Below are 18,469 nucleotides of genomic sequence, written 5' to 3' on the forward strand. Positions count from 1 at the left end.
GGGAAATACTGCAAGAAAAATAATTACCACGCTATTAGCGGTGTTTGTTGTATATAACAAGTCGTTGATGGGCAGGGGGAGGGGAACCGTAGCAGTGCGTTACAGCTAGGGCTGTTGAGTGAGTGCCGGACACACTCAGAGTGATATAGAATAATAAAGTATGCTATCTTGTGTAACGAGGAGATTTGCGATGCGTGCCCCTCGTATTGGGCAGCGGACGCTGTGCAGTTCGCGGTTACTGTGGGAACAAGCGAAGCCGCCCGTGAGGAAGACTATGGCGAGGACACTCGCTGAGGTGGACGGTGAGGAGACTTTGGTGGGTCCCGGTGCGCGGCCGGGGACTGTCCCCACCGACTTGGAGCAAGCTACTGGGCTGGAGCGTCTGGAGTTGCTCGGGAAGCTGGAGGGGATCGACGTGTTCGACACGAAGCCGCTCGACGCGTCGCGGACGGGCACGCTCGCGGACCCGATCCTCGTCGAGTCGTACGACGACTACCGGTACGTCGGGTGCACTGGGAGCCCCGCAGGGTCGCACACCGTGATGTGGCTGAAACCGACCGTGGGCCAGGTGGCGCGCTGTTGGGAGTGCGGGTCCGTGTACAAGCTGAACCCCGTGGGTGTGCCAGATCCTAGCCACAGCCATTGACCCGCGGGGGACCGACCCAGACGGCCGGGGTGTTTGTATGTGTGTGTATCCCAGTTAATAAGCGCGAAACATCGCGAGCGACGACGAACTGCAAAATTTTGTTATAAAAAAAAATGAGGAAAGAAGAAGAGGAAGACGGGGGACATGAAGGGACTTGGAAGGTTGGGACAGAGGAAGGAACGGTAGCAGTGGGTTGAGACACGAGTGAGAGTGAGTGCGGCGTGTTTGTGAAGGCATAGGTTTATTTAAGTGCCTTTTTCTTTGCTTCTTCGTTTTTTTCTGCTAGGTGTCGTTGGTATTTAGGTGCTTTGTTATTCCCCTTATTTTTATTCTGAGGGAAAACTGGAGTGGTGATTCCCTTGAGAGATGGGCAGTGGGAGTTTCAATTTTAAGTTTAGTCAATGCTTTGGGGATAAGGCAGATATCGTGGTGACGGAGGCGGATATCATCACGTCTGTCGAGTACGACGCCTCGGGGGACTTCCTCGCGACGGGGGACAAAGGCGGGCGCGTCGTGCTCTTCGAGCGCAACAGGAGCAGTAAACACTGCGAGTACAAGTTTCTTACGGAGTTCCAGTCGCACGACGCAGAGTTTGACTACTTAAAGTCGTTGGAGATAGAGGAGAAGATTAACCATATTAAGTGGCTCAGGCCCATACAGAGGTCGCATTTCCTGCTCAGCACAAACGACAAGACTATCAAGCTGTGGAAAATCTACGAGAAGAATATAAAGCTCGTGAACTCTAATAATTTGGAGGAGAGACCCGGTGCCGGGGGTGCCGCGACGCAACGCCGCAGGAATAAAGTGTTGTTGTCCATGCAGAATTTAAAGCTGCCGCAGATGGCGCAGCACGATAAGATCATTGCGGCGACCCCGAAGCGGGTCTACGCGAACGCGCACACGTACCACATCAATTCTATATCCCCCAACTCAGACCAAGAGACGTTTCTCAGCGCAGACGACTTGCGTATCAACCTCTGGAATTACGATAAGCCGGACCAGAGCTTCAATGTCGTCGACATCAAACCTGCGAACATGGAGGAACTTACAGAGGTCATCACGAGCGCGTGCTTCCACCCAGTCGACTGTAACCACTTCATGCATTCCTCGTCAAAGGGCACGATCAAGCTCTGCGACATGCGGCAGAACGCACTGTGCGATAACAGGGCAATGACCTTCGAGGAGTACACCAACCCGATAAACCACAACTTCTTCACGGAGATCACGTCCTCGATCTCGGACATCAAGTTCAGCCCGAACGGCAGGTACATCGCCGCGAGGGACTACCTGACGGTCAAGATCTGGGACATCAACATGAACAGCAAGCCAGTCAAGACCATAAACATCCACGACCAATTGAAGGACAGGCTCAGCGACACGTACGAGAACGACGCCATCTTCGACAAGTTCGAGGTCAATTTCAGTGGAGACAGCCGCAGCGTCATGACGGGCTCTTACAACAACAACTTCATGATATACCCGAACGTGATAGCAGCGGGCGATGGAGACCACCCGGTAGTGGAAACGTTCGATGCCGCGAGCGCATCCAGCAAGCAGAAGCAGGCGAAACCCGCGGTGCAGCAGGACGGGGACGAGACGACGGCGGAGCCCGAGGAGATCGTTCTGCAGGCAGATAAGACTGCGTTCCGGAACAAGCAGTTTGGGTCGATCCAGCAGCGGTCCGCGCGCACGAAAGAGTGGGGGGACGACATAGACTTCAAGAAGAGCATACTGCATTTCTCGTGGCACCCGCGGGAGAACAGCCTCGCCATCGCGGCTACGAACAACCTGTTCATATTCTCCGCGCTGTGAAACTGTCCCGCACTACATACGTTTACTTACCATGTTCCCTGCACATATATCAAACTAATACAACGCACACAGGTCGAAAGAGAGAATGAATATTCAGTTAACATACACATATACCTAATAGATAGTGGGGGTGGCTCAATCGTGCTCGATGTGCCTGTTGACTATAGGGTTCCAGAAAAGAGACTTGTCGCCGTTCCCCCAGAAGAAGGGCTTATGCCTCTGGTTCATAAACTCGTAATCGTGAGGCCAGTCCTCGTCCGGAACGTGTGCCAGATGTTTCCGGTGTTCCGCGTGTTCCTTCTCCACGAAGTACGTGTTCACGGCAGTGATCAGAATCGCAGGCGCGGCAGCCCACAGCGCGATCTTAAACCACAAGTCGGAAGTGCCCTTTGCGTGAGTCTGCGTCGCCTGAAGGCTCTCCCGGAACGCCTTCGCGGCCACGGCGTCAGGAGCGCCAAAAGCTGGCTTCAAAGCGTAGCTGGGCAGCTTCCCACCCGTAGTGTACCTCCGTACTATACTCGATCTCGCAAGCAGTTTATTCATAGTTGTTGTGTTGTGTTGTGTGTGATGATGTGATGATATGAGGTGCTTCGAGGGGTTGAATTTAAACGTTTTTTTATATTTTTTTTCTGAGGCGAAAAATCCGTTTTGCCGCTATTGGCGGAGGGTCACGTGGTGCCGGTGTCTGGGTGTCACGTGCGGGTGTCAAGCCTTCAGACCTGTAGTGCTAACTTGGAATGTGACAGATGCCCATTGTACAGGTGATAAGATGTGCTGAAATGAACAGGTGTCTCTGATGTGACTAGTATCTTGCAACAATTTCAAAAGGGCCCTGCCTCTTTGGGAGAACACATGAAAAACCCAAATTTTTTCAAGAAGATTCAAACTTTGACTGGAGCTGGTATTATCACATCGCGTCGCACACAACTGGACCAGTCAGTTTAAACAACCATTTGCCCTTCTGTGTAAAATTGAACTCGAAAGCTCAGAGCTATTTTAGTTTCCTTCTTTTTTTGATGCAATGTATTGATAAACTCCTTGAACTTTAGATAACGTTCCTTCCACTGTACATCTGTGCAAGTGACAGGTATAACACGGATAATATGCCGCAATTGGCGTGTAGTTCTTTAAGATTCGCCATTTCAATGGAACGCTTAGTGGCATAATAGTACTTATCGGCTGTCATGGAGGGGTCGGGTCGTAAGGTAGTGGCTGTACGAGTTTTCTCGCAAATTTTATTGGATGAGCGGGCTTTGCCTCTGGTCATCGTGGGTAGTTAATAGTAAGTTTAAAATTGGCGTGCTAGTAAGTGGAATGTCAAAATTCGATAAACCATTGAAATGGCGATTCTTAGATTATCACATATCCATGAGCCTGAAATCAAGACTGCCATGAAAAAGAGCTATTCAAAGAAGCTTCGAAAACTTTGTTCAGTAGGGGTGTATGTATATTTTAACACATGTTTCAATGAACACCTAGTGATTGTCGTTTAAGCTCGGAAACTTCCCCTTCCAGTTGTAGGTAACAGATGCTCACAGACTCCTGACGTGATGTCGATAGGCACTGGGCATCACGTGGTTTTCTTTCTCTTGTCGGTGTTCCCCTGATGTAAAAATTAACACGATTTTACTATATTAAAGTAATAAAGATTTGCGACGATGGTTATATATGGGTATTATACGTATAGATATGCCGTATTTCAGTTTGATGCAAAGGGGCGATGGTCTCTTGGACGACCACACCTGTGGTCTCTCCGTGGGTCCCGTGGGTCCCGCGGCTGGTCCGCGACTTGCTCGCGGTACCTCTCTTTCACATCTAGCTCATGGATCCGAGTTCCTGTCAATTGGTTGCCAATCGTGAACCATCCGGGGCGGATGTTGTGGTCCCTACCGAAGATCTCCAGTTTCCGCGCGTGCGGGCCCACGAGCCGCTCGATGATCCCGTACAGCTCGTCCGGCTTGCGACTGGTCTCCCTCGTGGTCGAGACAATGACGTCGATGTCGATGTGCCGGTTCAGCCAGTGAGGATGCGCCTTCACGCCAACGAGCAAGTGTTCCTTCGAGTGGTTTAGCCAGTGGCCCGTGCGGCCAGTCACAATGGTACGCCCGAGCTGGTTTGTCTTGATCCAGGATACCTCGTTGACGACCTCGTACCCCCATTTGGCGAGCGACTCCTTCCCAAGCTCTAGTGCACGGCCTGTGACCCACAGAAAAAGCACACCTTCGTCCTGCAGTTGGTCGAGGGGCAACTCGAGAAGCTCGACATCGTTGCAGGTACCGTAGGGCAAGTTCATGTGGATATTCCACGCTGGGTCAGCAACGACGACAGAGAATTTGCCCAGCACGCTGAAGTCAAACTTCCGCACGTCGCATTGGATCCATTGCGGGGGTAACGGTTCCTTGCATTGGACGGAGCAGCAGTACCCGTGCGTGTACAGGGGAGGAACCGCCGCAGAGGTATTTGCTGCGGCCCGTTCGCTGGCCAATTGCAAAGCTGACTCCGGGATGTACTGCAGGTAATGGAGATACCTACAAGAGTTCAGCTTATGGCATGTGTCCAAGTAAGAACAGTCTCCGAGCGTGACGTCCGTCTGCGGTTTTAAGTTCGGGATGAAGTGTATGTGCGTCTCCAAACACTGCACGAACTGAGGGTTGTGCTGTTCCGCTTTGGTCAGTTTCGACCACTGCATGGAGACCACCTTGTTGTTGACAATGTACGCGAGACCCGTTAGCAACCGCGCGTGCTCGGGATCACCACACACGGAGATGTACTCCTCAAACCGCGTTGTGTACTTGGCACGCTCCCTCGCCAGTTGGAAACTCACGGGTTCACTCTGCAGGATGTGGTCCAACTTCGCGGACAGTACCTTCACCAACGGCGCAGTATATTCGTCGGCGGCCCTCGCATCCTTATCGAAGTCCAATGCGTCCATGAGCCTGTCCAGCAACGGCGTTTGCTCGTCAAACAGCGTTTCAGCATCATCATCATCGGAGGCATCAACAGTATCATCATGACAATCAACTCTAGCGCCACGGCCACTGTCCTGCAGCAGCTGGCCCTCCAGGATCTGCAGTGCAAACGTATCGATGAACTCAATGACCCACTCGGTCCCCTGCAACTCCCTGGTCTCCACCAGCACCACCGCATCGCCAGATACCTGCGAGATCGTCCTGACACACTCGAGAAACTCGTCAAACGGCGCGGGCAGCTTCTGCTTGTTCATCACGTACAGCGAGTGCACGTCCCTGAGCCGCCCGTCCAACGGTTTAGCAAGCAACAGCGCGCTGTTCTCGCCCAAAAACCGCACCACGTCAACATCCGCGTCTACTGGTCCCACCATCGTCACCGCTGTGTCAACGCCGCTCTCTCCGTGTCCCTGGACCTCTCTTTCACCTTTCACCGTGTTAGATCTCTTCCGGTTCTTCTCGTTATCACTTCGCAATACATTTTTGCAGTGACAGGTGGCACAAGAGACTGACTGTGACGCTACTTCCAGATCACCAGAGAGTGTAACAGTCATGTATATATACACAGTGGACTGTTCTGCAGGCGGTCGTCAACGTGTTTCACAAGTGTAGCAAGTTATACAACTCTACGTAACTAGTTAACAACCCCGATCTCCACGGCACTTCAAACGGGGATAACTCGCCCTATAGCGACCGGATCACCTCGTGGCAAAGACCAAACCGCATTGTCTCTCTGGACCCGCTCCAACTGAATTAACTATAGACGCGGAACCGAACTACATTGGGGGACACCGGCACAGTTCGTCTTGTTCAGTTGAACATCGAGTATTTATTTTGTGTCACAAAAAACTCGTTTTGAAACTTCGTCAAACGACTTCTCACCAACTTCCACTACTTTGAACAACCACATCCCAGAGCTGTACCGTGTTTGTGATGGATGAGGGGACGTTTACTTACGACAGGAAAACTGCGGACTTGCTGCCGCAGTTTGAGCTTGGTGCGGCGCGGCCCCTACGGGTGTCGTACCATTTCAATCCGAAGGTGTCGCACTACCACTACGGCGTGAAGCACCCTATGAAGCCGTTCCGGCTGATGCTGACTGACCATTTGGTGTCTGGGTACGGTATGCACAAAGTGATGGACCTGTACGAGACGCGCGCTGCGACCAACGACGAACTTACGGAGTTTCACACGGAGGATTACGTGCACTTCTTGCAGAAAGTGTCGCCGGACAACTTGGGTAAACTGCCGCGCGGGACGCTCGAGAAGTTCAACATCGGAGACGACTGTCCCATTTTCCAGAACCTGTATGACTACGCGACGCTGTACACGGGGGCGTCGCTCGATGCCACGCGGAAACTGATCAATGGGCAGAGCGATATTGCGATCAATTGGTCCGGCGGGTTGCATCACGCGAAGAAGAACAGCCCGTCAGGGTTCTGTTACGTTAACGACATTGTGCTCTCCATTGTGAACCTGCTGCGATACCACCCTCGCGTGCTCTACATTGACATCGACCTCCACCATGGTGACGGTGTCCAGGAGGCGTTCTACACCACGGATAGGGTGTACACCATCTCCTTCCACAAATACAACGGCGATTTTTTTCCAGGAACGGGGGACATCGACGAGACAGGGTGCGACGCAGGTGAACGCTTCGCACTGAACGTGCCCCTTGAGGACGGGATAGACGACGATTCGTACATAAACCTGTTCAAATCCGTGATAGGCCCGCTCATCACCGCGTACAACCCAACGGTGATCATCCAACAGTGCGGTGCGGACTCCCTGGGACACGACAGGCTCGGGTGTTTTAATCTAAACATCAAGGCGCACGGCGAATGCGTCAAGTTCGTCAAATCTTTTGGGATCCCCATGCTCGTTGTAGGCGGCGGTGGATACACACCGAGAAATGTGTCCCGTCTTTGGGCCTATGAGACTGGGGTCCTCAACGATGTGATCCTGCCCAAGGATCTCCCGGAGGGACTTTCCTTCAAAAATTTCTTCGGACCCGACTACAGTCTGTACCCTGTCCTCGACGACCTTTACGAGAACAAAAACTCAAAAAAGTACCTAGAAGATACCAGGATACGGTGCCTCGAAAATATACGATACTTACAGGGTGCTCCGAGCGTACGCTGCGACGCAGACGTGATTCCCTCTCAGGATATCAGTGCACTGACTGAGGAGGAGGAAAAACAGATACAGGAAATGAACGAGGAACGCAACGATTTGTGGAGACTCGAACAAATGGAAAAGGACAGTAACAAGGTGGGAGAATTTGTATAACCCATGTATACGTGTTATGGAGACATTTGTGCGGTGTCATTCTGATTCATCGGCGATGGTGCCCCTCTCCGTGTAATATATTAATGACTCGTTACTACAGGCAACACAGTGCAGTGGAACACGCTTAATCTGACATTTGAGGGGGGTCGTGAAGCATGTGGACGGCCGTAACGTCCGAAACGTAAATAGACTTGCAAGGTATTTGTTTCGGTATCATTCGACACAATCTTCAGATGCCAAATCTCTGAATGAAGATACCAATCAAGAGCACGTTATATAACTACGTATACGTTGTAAAAGTAAATATCAAACTGGACTGCGCTTATTAATCAGTCATAATGACGTTCCCTAATTACAGATTCATCTGTTTCAAATTTGAAACTTTGGGTAAAATATGAACAATTTCAAGGTCTAATTTAAACAGACAGCGAAGAAATATATAAAAGAGAAAGAGAGAGCCAAGTAGAAACCGGTCTCATCTTGTTCAAACCAACGCTTTATCGACCCAATACCCGAGGACAGACTCGTGATGGATCCGAAACTTCGTAACACTCTTAAATGGATAACACAGATTCAACTGCTCGTTTTGCTATTCGGCATCTTGATAAAGATCACGGATAGGTATTTGCTGAACAGTATATGCTTCTGGGTGCTCCGATATCCCGATACAAGTGGGAACAACATTCTCTGGTGGCAACGGTTTTCTACCACAGAGAGACTCGGCTGGCGATTCATTGATTATGTTGAATCAAAGTGACCCTTCAGGCAAAACAGATATGAAACAAGCGGATACAAACCTAATCCAGCAGATATAGCAACGAACTTCAAACATGTGAAGGGCCCAATTTCCAGGAACAAAACCAGACGGAGTTGTTCGGTCACAAACATTGATACAAATAGTAATATGTATACATAATATACAGAATATAACAAAATGCTGAACGCAAAACGTTCACACAGCATCCGGGTTTAGTTCAACACCACCAACAGCCCAGATCTCAGTCTCATCCTCGAACCTGTCACTGTACAACGTTTCCGCATCACCACCGTCAGCGATTCTTTCTCTTTCAACGTTGGCTAGTCTCTTACCAACCCTCTTCGTGTAGTCACCAATGGACCTCAATTGAATCGTGGTGTTAGCCACAGTATCAACACTGGCAGTACCACCAGCAGATAACTGTTCAAACCACCCTTGGAATGTCTCCATGTCGGGCTCCTCAATCAGCTTGAATATGGCCAAATATGCCTTCTCTGCGGCAAGCTTGATTGGAATAACGGGATCACGCAGACAAGCAAACACAGATGGGCCCAAAATGTCCAAGTAAGGCTTGACACAAACATCAAATTTGAATCTTGCGACAGTTCTAGTGACTACCAAACATAGTCTTCTAGTATCACTAGAGTTGCTAACTGGCCGGATCATCGCAAGAGACAAAATGTTGGTCAACTTTGCGATATTTTCCTCAGAAAGAATTAGGACAGAATTGCACTCCACTTTCGACTTCGGAGACTTAGTCTCGTTAATCAGAAGCAGCATCTTACCAGCAGCAATAACACCGTTATCACTGAAGTAAACGTCAGAGGAGTTGATCGAGCTAATGATGTAATCAACAAAGTGACTCACCATTGATTCTTGGAAGATATGGCCTGGCGCATCGCTTAGGAAAGAGTTTACAGTCAAAATGGCGAACTTACCCGAGTTGCCCTCTAATGAAACATCCAAGACTTTGTCCTTCAAAATGTGTGCTGCCTCTTCGCTGGATAAGATCTCAGACAAAGAGCCAATTAACTTAGCATATGCAATGGCCATCTTATCGTTACTCACTAGCATTTCTTCTTCAACTAAGTTGACGATGTTTGATTTCGATGTTTCATTCAACTTCGAACCAGCTTTAGTAACAACTTCCAGCAAGGCCTTCAACATTGCTGTTTTGACACCCTCATCAGAGGTTTGCTTCGTACCACTGACCAACTCAATTACCAGTGGATCAACACGAGGTTGATACTCAATCAAGGTACCCAGTGCTTTAGCAGCACGCAAACGCAGGGTTTCATTGGTGGAATCAGATAAGGATTTCACAAATGTCCTTTGCAATTGAGGGATGAATGGTCTCAAAAATTGTGGGATCTTCATAAACAGAATATTCAATGCAAAGAGAATAGCAGCCTTGATATCACTGCTGAATCTTTCCCCAACAACACGAATTAGAGGACCTGTGATGACACTAACAAACGGTTTTAAATTAGCCGAAGGCGTCTTGGAAACAACGTCCGCAATCGCCAAAGCAGAGGCCTCACGCTCATCATTCGAACCATACATCAAACCATGCAAAAAGATTGGCAGAACACAGTTGGGGCCTCTTGGTAAGGTAAAGGCGGCCAAGTCACTGCGTGGAGTTCCGACCATCGCTAAGCTTTGTTTAGCTGGTTTAACTAATCTCTCCAACATAGCCTTGTCTTGCTTCTTCAGCAAAACAGTCAACGCATCACAATTACCCTTCACAACTCTTGGGTCCTTGTCATCCATAAACAATATAGCATTACTGACAAAGTCAGGAACATACACGTCCAAATTCAAAACTGTTTTTTCGAAGAAGTTTGGTAGGCGATCCAAAACTGCAATACGCTTTTCCATGTTTTCGTTCTTCAGCAAAGCCATTATCTGCTGCATCAGAGGATGCAACCCTTCTTCTTCTGTAACCGACAAGAATACCTTGTCCATAGCATTGTTCAAAGACTCACGCTCTTCTTCAGAGGTAGAAGAGACGATGGCATCGACTAACGAGTTTACTACAACCGACAAACGTTTGTACAGCGCTGAACCAGCAACTTCGGCTAACGACCCCAAGGCGGATGCTCTGAACGAGTCTATTGGTGGAGCCAGTAGGGTTGGAATCAAAACCGGGAAGATAACTTCTGATTTTGTGGACATAATGTCTTGAAGACCCAACAGAGCATTTTCCGACTTTTCGGAAGTACCCAGCATGTTCAAAAGGTAAGGAATGACCTCATCAATAGCAACCTTACCAGCAACCGTTTGGAATGCGTCAAAGGAGGCTGCAGCCGCCTGTCTGACCGACTTACTACTATCAATCAATGTTTGACGAATAATGTTGACAATGATTGGGAAGAACTCTTCCAAGGCATCTGTATTCGAAGATTCAATCAATTCATACAGCGCGATACAAACACCTTGTCTGGAATCAGGATTGGTGGCATCTGCCACTGACTCATCTAAAGTAGGTAGCAATTGAGACAGAGCATTCCCACCGACACGACGGACCATATCACCTAGTGTCTGAGCAGCAATGTTACGCAAAGAGCTAGACGAGGACGCCAAGTTAGTGACGATCATCACAGTCAAAGTTGGGAGAACCTCTCTGATAACACGAGGAGTATTTGGCACCAACGCCTTCCAGATATCAACAGTAGAAGCACGGACAATACCCGACGAGTCGTTTCTGCACACAAACAAGGCAGCCAAAACTCTGTCACGGCGGTCTTGACCCAGGATGTCAACAATCTTGTTTGAAACTTCTCCGTGATACTCACCATCTTCGTCAGAAAATTCATTTCTTGAAGAGATACCAGTAACCTGGAACAACAATTCTCCTGTTAGCTGAACAGAAGACAAACGGATCCGCTCATTTTCATCAAACATACCCCTCTCCAGTTCAGGTAACAGTAAGTCAATAGCCTTGGAGGCGTAATTCTTGACAAGCAATTTACCAGCTTTCAGCGCAGTGTCGCGAATATTTTCGTCAACGTCAGCAAGGCCAGCCAGAATGGGTTGAATAATTTGATTAATGTATGGGGCAAATTGAGCACCAAAGCAGATTGGGATAAATAACAACAAGGGCGCATAACCTTCTCTAACATACGAGCGGTAACTGGAAACCCCACTTAAGATTGTTGGCAACAGTTCTTCTAGCTTGGACAAACCTAAACCACTTATAACTTCAGCCAAAGCTTGAGCGGAACCCAAGCGATCACCCGCTTTTGTTTCGTCACTCAAAGTATCCAACAGACGAGGAATCAAATCTGGGAATTGCTCTTCACCTAATCTTTCCACTAAAGCACCAAGTGCACGAGCAGCTGTGGCTCTGGTATTTGGAACAGGATCTACCATAGCAATCTCTACTTCATCTATCAATTGCTGTAGATATGGCAATAAATCCTTTGTATCTACCAGAATAGCCATGTTCCCGACAATTTTACAGGCCTTTCTCTTGGTGTTTGCTGACCTTTCGTGCATACCACGATGAATAACATGGATGATCAAAGCCAAAGATGGCCCATCGATGTAATGAACAAACTGGGTCTGGATCAACGCATCCAATGCATCTTCCGTATACTTCGTAGGATCGCCAATGGCCTTGATAAGAACTGGAACCATTTGTTGGATTTCAGGGTTTCTGATAACTTCACCAAAACGTTTTAATGATTCGTCTGCAGCCTTACGAACCTCTTTATGTGAGTCGTTCAAGACACCAACGATCTGAGGAACAATGGTTGACAGAGATGCAGAAAGTTGCGTAGGATCCAAATACGCCATATTACCCAACAGTTCAACAGAACCCCTCTTCGTCCGCCATGCAATTTCATCCAAGTTTGAAATGGCCACTGGAATCAATTTTGTAACACCATAACTGGTAGTATGGGCCATAATGACCTTTGTTGCTTGAGCTGTTGCGTCACGGACTTCTGGAACAGAATCCCCAAGATTCTTCAAAATATTTGGCAATATTTCAATGATGTAGGGTTCAAAGTACTCCTCTAGAGATAGCGACAGATATTCGAATAAGTACGCAACAGATTGACGGCGTTTGGGTTCCTTCTTGTCTTCAGCGGCTTCGATTAAATTACGAATGATATCAAACTCAGACAAAGCCAGAATACCGTAACCTTTCACCAGACCCGCAATACCCCACGCGGCACCTTTTTTAACACTAGTAGGTAGGTTAGGATCTAGAAGTTTTGACATCAAATCGTTGATATGGCTTTCGACATTATCCCTAAATTGAGAAACCAACGGAGAAATACAAGCAGAAACCGCCTGCTGGACCTCTGAAGACGGAGTATCCAGCGTAGCTAATAGTCTATCAACGATGGTGTGGATTCTCGGGTCATCTTTTTGCAAATGCCTCGCTAACGTACCATACAAAATAATGACATTTTCTTTGATAGTCGTAGACGTTTTAGAAGTTAGGGATTGTTCAAAAATCGGAATCAGTTCCTCGGATTTTTCAGCTCCATGCAGAGCAATAACTTCAATCCCTGCTTCCTTCATTTCTTGACGAACTAGAGCCGAAGTGTCACCAAGAGGACCATCCTGAATCAGAAACTTGATAATATCTACCACATCTTCAGTGTCATCCTTCAAGCCGACACTTAGTTCCTTCAAAGCAATGGCTGCTGTACTTCTATCCTGCCACGTATCTTTACGGTCGGACGCACTGATAGTAACCAAACCGAACTCATCGATAACGTCTTCCAAGGGTTTGGCTTTCCCTTTGTAAAAATCCATGAGCATACCAATGCTGCTTTTCAGGAGTGCACTGTCCTCCTTTTCCAGAGCAAATGTGGCCGCGGCGTAAGCTCTAGCAACAAATAAACGAAGGCCACTATCATCCTTATCAAAGAAGTTTAACAAAGACTTTAACAGTTCTTCAGTGACAGTGAAGTGACTGAACTCCCAAATAAAATCAGCCAATTCACGGTTACCTGCATCCGATTCAAACCTACAGATGAAAACCTCAGGTGACCATTTCATGTACGGTTCAAGTTCAAATTCATTGTCCAAGGTCTCCAAAACAGTGGCGCGGACAAAGGGGTTGGGTGATAATAAATGCGATAATATGATAGCCAGATCGTCCTTAGTTGGGGATATTGAAATGCTTTGACATAATGCGTTGAAACAATCCTTGGCAAATTTTGCCTTGGAAGCCAGCCCCAACAAAGAGAGCAGAACACCAATAATGGGAACTCTAGGAATTGAGGAATCCTGGAACGCCTGTGCGTGAATTGAAATAATTTCCATAGCCAATAACAAATGTTCCTCTTCTTTGTCTTCTTCCACAAACTCTGTTCTGTGAACAGGCTTACTAGCGTTCTTCAGGGCGACTGCCATACCCTCGTGTAAGACGTTGATCAACAAAGGCAGCAAGTAGGTCAAGCTAATAGAATCTAGGGCATTTTGGTTAGCAACAAATTTTATTCTGAACAAAACTCTTGATACAAGTTCAGTTAGTGATTCTTGCATATAGTTTTCTGAAATGTTGGCCACTTTATGGACACGTAGAATTGCTAAACCAATGAATAATCTAGTACTATCTAGTCTGTCAGACACATTAGACGAGACATTCAAGAATGCATCATTGACTGCACCATCCACTAGCTTAGAAGATAGTTCGATCTGTGCCAACTCTAATAATTTGGTGATGGCAGTTGGAAACCATGTCTGTATACCGTTGTCCACCATGAGCGCGTCTTTACTCAAATAGTTGATCAACTGAATACCACGCTTGATTTTCGATACTGCAGCTGATATTTCAGATCTTATGGTCGATTCCTTTTTCAATTGTTCATTTACCAGAACCTGTTGTTCTTTGGTATATTTCTTAGCAGTCTTCATCGCTTGCTTCTTTTTTATGCTTTCTTCCCACTTTAGAGTTTCGTAGTCCTTGGAGTTTTTATCTGCCAGTTTGCTGGCCGTTTGTTTATCTACAACATCAATGACCATGGTTCCTTCTTCCCCTTTCCAGATTTCCAGATCGGTAGTGGTGTACTTGGTAATGTCTTTGGTTGCTAGATCAGATTCAATGGTCTTTACCAGTAATGGGGCCATTGCCTTAGGATTTACAAATGATGAGTAAGCCGCGGCCTTTAGTACACATTCGTACAGTGGTGTGCCATTCATACTGTTGTCGTTAGTAACAGCAAGAATACGCTCCATTATCTGAGATGAATTCTCTGCAATGATCATAGAGGGGTTCATTCCCGCATTGAGCACCAGCCCAGCCCATCCATTTTTCAGTTGGAATGGATATTGTGAAATAATTAACAACTGCACCAAAACTTCTTGCTGAGCTAGTTTATCGCTAACGGGGCATGAAATAGCGTTGAAAATTGGGGCACTAAACTTAAAAGCAACATTCTGTTCCGTCAAAGTTGATTTATTCACCTGAATTTTCTTTTCGAGCGATCTGACGACGCCTAAACCGACTAATTTGGGATTCCGTTCGAATGCCCGCCTCAATAGTTTAGCTGCATGAATACGATCATTATAGGGCAAAATTGTGGATAGAGTGGCATTGACATGGGAATCACCATAATAAAATTCAGCTGGCAGATTTTCTATTACACCGTGTATCTTTGAAGTTAGCTCTCCCATAGCTAGGGTTTCGACTCTATCAATGTACTCTGAACATGCCAAAATGCTATTGTGATCATGCTTATTTTGATTATTCATGGTTTCAGAGAAGAATTCCATTAAGCTTTCTGAGAAAACATCGAGCAGTTCAGCTGAGGCCTGAGAGCAGTGTTTTAAAAATGAGATCATCCATAATTTTTTCAGATTAACCTTCTTTTCATTTAGACCAGCCTTGATGGTTTTGTTAATTTCCTCAATCAAGTCAGGAAGAGAAAAGTAATGTGTGAAAAATGCATCTAGCAATAACGACAAAGCAGCTTCATTCGATTCCTTCAAAATATAATTGGACAGACCGGTGACTAGCTTGGAAGAAACTGTTTGAGAGTTGACTGGCACCTTGATAAGGATTTTCGAGGCCAGTGATTTATACTCTGCGTTTAAGTTCGCCTTGATATTCTTGAAAACTTCATCAACAAGTTTCTCCAAATCTGGTTCAGCCAGCTTTTGAGGTGGTGCATTCGACAATAACGCCACAATCGAATTCAAAGCAGCCATTTTCACAGGTTCCTTGGAACTTTTTAGGTTGGAAAATGTTTGAGTCATCAGTTTCGATGAAACAAAAATATTCAAGATATCAATCTTACCAAAATCCACTGCACTGTAAAACTCGGCAGCGATGTTAAAACCATTTTCTGGAGCTCTAAGAATACCTTTCTCAAGGTTTGGCAGGAATGAGGTTTTGAATAGCTCTTCATTGATAAACTCCTTAATAAATGGAGAAAGCGAGCTTTCTAAACAGGCAGTTGAAACTGGAGCCTTTCCGATGATAACTTCCTTCCCAATGAAGGCACAGTATTTCTCGACGTATTTTTCTTGTAACAAGTTGTATAGAGCAGGTTTCTTTTGAAGCAGTTGTAATGCTGCCTGGACAAGTGCACCAATATAAGTCACAACACCTGCAGGTGGGAATTTCGCTTTGATGCTTTCATCTAGCAAAATGTTCAACATAGTATCCATCGTCTTAGAGGTATCGTTTTCTCTGTCTAGAGTAAATACCAGGGACCGCCTCGTAGACTGAATTAAACTATGGCGAATCCTTGAATTGTGCTGGTTTCTTTTCTTGTGTAATTTTTTCGTTGACTCTTGATTGTCTAATACAGCTTCCACACCACCAGTAATAAAACAGTGGGCTTCTAAGAAGTTGGAGACGTGTGACTCGAGAGTAGTTTCATCTTGAGAAGCAAACTCCAAGAAGGAATTAATCCACTCCAACAAATTTAGATAACCAGCAACAGCTTTTACACCAACATGGGGGGACACCTGGTCTATGATAAACTGTAGGTAGATTTTGAAAAGTCTTGGTTCCAAGCGTAATATGTCTTTAAAAATGAGCATAACTACTTTCTTAGACGCGGTATCATTGTATGTTGCATATGTTTTTAGTAAAATAGAGGATATAAAGTTCAATTGACCAGCTTCCAAAGTTTCACTTTGAACCAGCATCTGCAACTTTTCCAAATAAGGGACTCTCTGAGTCACCTGCGAGGCATTGACCCTCGTACCTAATGTTAAGTTCACCTCCTCCCAAATAAGCATGGCTGGTATGGGGTATTAACGTTGGGCGACCGCGGTGTTGGTGTCAAATAAGTACCAGGTAAAGGAAGTTGGCATTGAATCTAAATAACTGCATTGAGTGAAAAAAAAATTGCTACTGTGTCAAACTCACAATCTGTCAAAATTTTTTTCTCGTTCGGAATGATTTATATATTACTGGGTACTTTACTGAACCGTGACGACCGATGGAGCAGTGGCCATCCTACCTACATGGCGAACTTAGCGCACCTATACCAGTAACTACAAATCACATCAATAATATATTATCTCAAAATATATAAAGTCGCAAGTTTATGTTTCGACATATTGTTACTAACAGCCTGGCAATTAAGAGTAAGGGTAACGTATCTTTTTCCGACTCACCATTTCTGAAACGGTAGCCATACATCCGTCACCATCCCATTGTCATCCACAACGAAATAGTACGGAAACTGGGCCATGACAATGCAGGCATGTTGTGGTAGAATTGCGATTTTAGTACCCAAAGCGAAATGCTCCGTAGTCGAACCCTCACACGGTTTCAGAATCCCATGTTCTTGCGAGACACGGTCCACATACCAATCAATATTGTAAGGTTTACTGTCAAGTACCTCATTCGCTTTGACACAAACACCATGACCCTTGTATTTGGAGGTCTCTCTCGTAAGTGCCATCACGCCAGTATTGGTTAAAATTTCGTTTCTTTCTTCATAATGGGAGACTACAGATCCCAGTACAAAACCCGCTATCTCATAATCTTTAATACAACCCGTTGAGAGCTGTTGTAGATCGTACAGGCAGTAGTTACCACAATGTATCTCTAATGTTCCTATCAATTTATTCTGCACGAAGTCAATCAAAAGGGGCTCATCTCGGATCCTCAGTGAATTTGATGTTGGAGTGGCACCAACAGACAGGACCAGCTTGCTAACATCCAATGATTCGAGCTGTTTCTTAATTTCAACAGCAGCTTCATTGACAGCCTGGATTTCATCCATGAGTAATTTGTGGGAATCGATGATACTGGTCAAACTATAACTATGACCGGCATGTGCGTAAATACCATACAACTGAACAACTTCTAAGACCTCCGGATCTGACAACCTAGAAAGTGTTTGACGGAACTCTTTCGAATGGCATACGACACCTGCCCTACGGGTGCCCATATCTATTTTCAGGAACACGGACCACTTTTTAGTCTCTTGAGGCCTACCAAACTTTACTAGGTTATCGAGGTGCTCTTTGCAGTCAACAAATATCCTCAGATGGTCTACCATTTTCGACAAGGCGACTAAGGATTCCAAGTACTCTGGAATACACGCAGGTAAACTAAAGCAAATATCTTTTACGTAATCTTTACCAGTCTTATCTTCATAATCCAGTAACCCCTGTGCTTCTTTGACTGTGGAGATAAGAATTGAGTCTGTGGGATTGTTTACCAGCCCGACACCTAATTGCTTGAAAGTACCTTTAGCGGTCTTATGTGTCTTTATATGTGCTCTAAATTTAACATTTTTTCCAGTGGCCGATCTTAACTCCTCCACGTTTTCAAGCATCATGATGCAATTCTCATTGAATTTCCGCTCATTGATGACAAAGGAAGGTGTAGGCAGTTCTTTAAAATGCACACCCTTATAGATCGATAGCAAATCAGACATTCCCAAATATTCTTTTATTGCGTTTAGGTTCAAAATTGATTGACTGAGTATATGTGTGCTTTGATAGAAAAGAAACAACCGGGTATATACTTAGGTAACCTGTGACAACACACACCCGATATACGTTCAAACC

The 18,469-nt window shown here is 46.1% G+C and overlaps 8 protein-coding genes across 8 annotated transcripts; 4 read left to right on the forward strand and 4 right to left on the reverse strand.

Annotated features, from left to right (window-relative positions):
* Window positions 1-160: 160 nt before the first annotated feature.
* Window positions 161-646, forward strand: COX4 (cytochrome c oxidase subunit IV; the record flags this gene model as incomplete). The annotated part of the gene is made up of 1 exon (XM_022608994.1): window positions 161-646. One exon carries the CDS (start codon window positions 161-163, stop codon window positions 644-646), a length of 486 nt encoding a protein of 161 aa, XP_022465435.1.
* Window positions 647-1,012: 366 nt separating this feature from the next.
* On the forward strand, window positions 1,013-2,458 carry CDC55 (protein phosphatase 2A regulatory subunit CDC55; the record flags this gene model as incomplete). Its single annotated transcript, XM_022608995.1, has 1 exon — window positions 1,013-2,458. The coding sequence occupies one exon, from the start codon at window positions 1,013-1,015 to the stop codon at window positions 2,456-2,458; it is 1,446 nt and encodes a 481-aa protein (XP_022465436.1).
* A 135-nt stretch (window positions 2,459-2,593) lies between these two features.
* Window positions 2,594-3,001, reverse strand: COX13 (cytochrome c oxidase subunit VIa; the record flags this gene model as incomplete). Its single annotated transcript, XM_022608997.1, has 1 exon — window positions 2,594-3,001. The coding sequence occupies one exon, from the start codon at window positions 2,999-3,001 to the stop codon at window positions 2,594-2,596; it is 408 nt and encodes a 135-aa protein (XP_022465437.1).
* Window positions 3,002-4,157: 1,156 nt separating this feature from the next.
* On the reverse strand, window positions 4,158-5,978 carry IME4 (mRNA (N6-adenosine)-methyltransferase; the record flags this gene model as incomplete). Its single annotated transcript, XM_022608998.1, has 1 exon — window positions 4,158-5,978. One exon carries the CDS (start codon window positions 5,976-5,978, stop codon window positions 4,158-4,160), a length of 1,821 nt encoding a protein of 606 aa, XP_022465438.1.
* Window positions 5,979-6,357: 379 nt separating this feature from the next.
* HOS2 (histone deacetylase HOS2) lies at window positions 6,358-7,713 on the forward strand (the record flags this gene model as incomplete). Its single annotated transcript, XM_022608999.1, has 1 exon — window positions 6,358-7,713. The coding sequence occupies one exon, from the start codon at window positions 6,358-6,360 to the stop codon at window positions 7,711-7,713; it is 1,356 nt and encodes a 451-aa protein (XP_022465439.1).
* Window positions 7,714-8,242: 529 nt separating this feature from the next.
* KNAG0G01360 (uncharacterized protein) lies at window positions 8,243-8,470 on the forward strand (the record flags this gene model as incomplete). Its single annotated transcript, XM_022609000.1, has 1 exon — window positions 8,243-8,470. The coding sequence occupies one exon, from the start codon at window positions 8,243-8,245 to the stop codon at window positions 8,468-8,470; it is 228 nt and encodes a 75-aa protein (XP_022465440.1).
* Window positions 8,471-8,665: 195 nt separating this feature from the next.
* Window positions 8,666-16,681, reverse strand: GCN1 (Gcn1p; the record flags this gene model as incomplete). Its single annotated transcript, XM_022609001.1, has 1 exon — window positions 8,666-16,681. The coding sequence occupies one exon, from the start codon at window positions 16,679-16,681 to the stop codon at window positions 8,666-8,668; it is 8,016 nt and encodes a 2,671-aa protein (XP_022465441.1).
* Window positions 16,682-17,058: 377 nt separating this feature from the next.
* Window positions 17,059-18,336, reverse strand: DSD1 (D-serine ammonia-lyase DSD1; the record flags this gene model as incomplete). The annotated part of the gene is made up of 1 exon (XM_022609002.1): window positions 17,059-18,336. The coding sequence occupies one exon, from the start codon at window positions 18,334-18,336 to the stop codon at window positions 17,059-17,061; it is 1,278 nt and encodes a 425-aa protein (XP_022465442.1).
* Between the last annotated feature and the right edge of the window lie 133 nt (window positions 18,337-18,469).

This window comes from Huiozyma naganishii, chromosome 7 (assembly GCF_000348985.1).
Source record: "Huiozyma naganishii CBS 8797 chromosome 7, complete genome".
Lineage (NCBI taxonomy): Eukaryota > Fungi > Ascomycota > Saccharomycetes > Saccharomycetales > Saccharomycetaceae > Huiozyma > Huiozyma naganishii.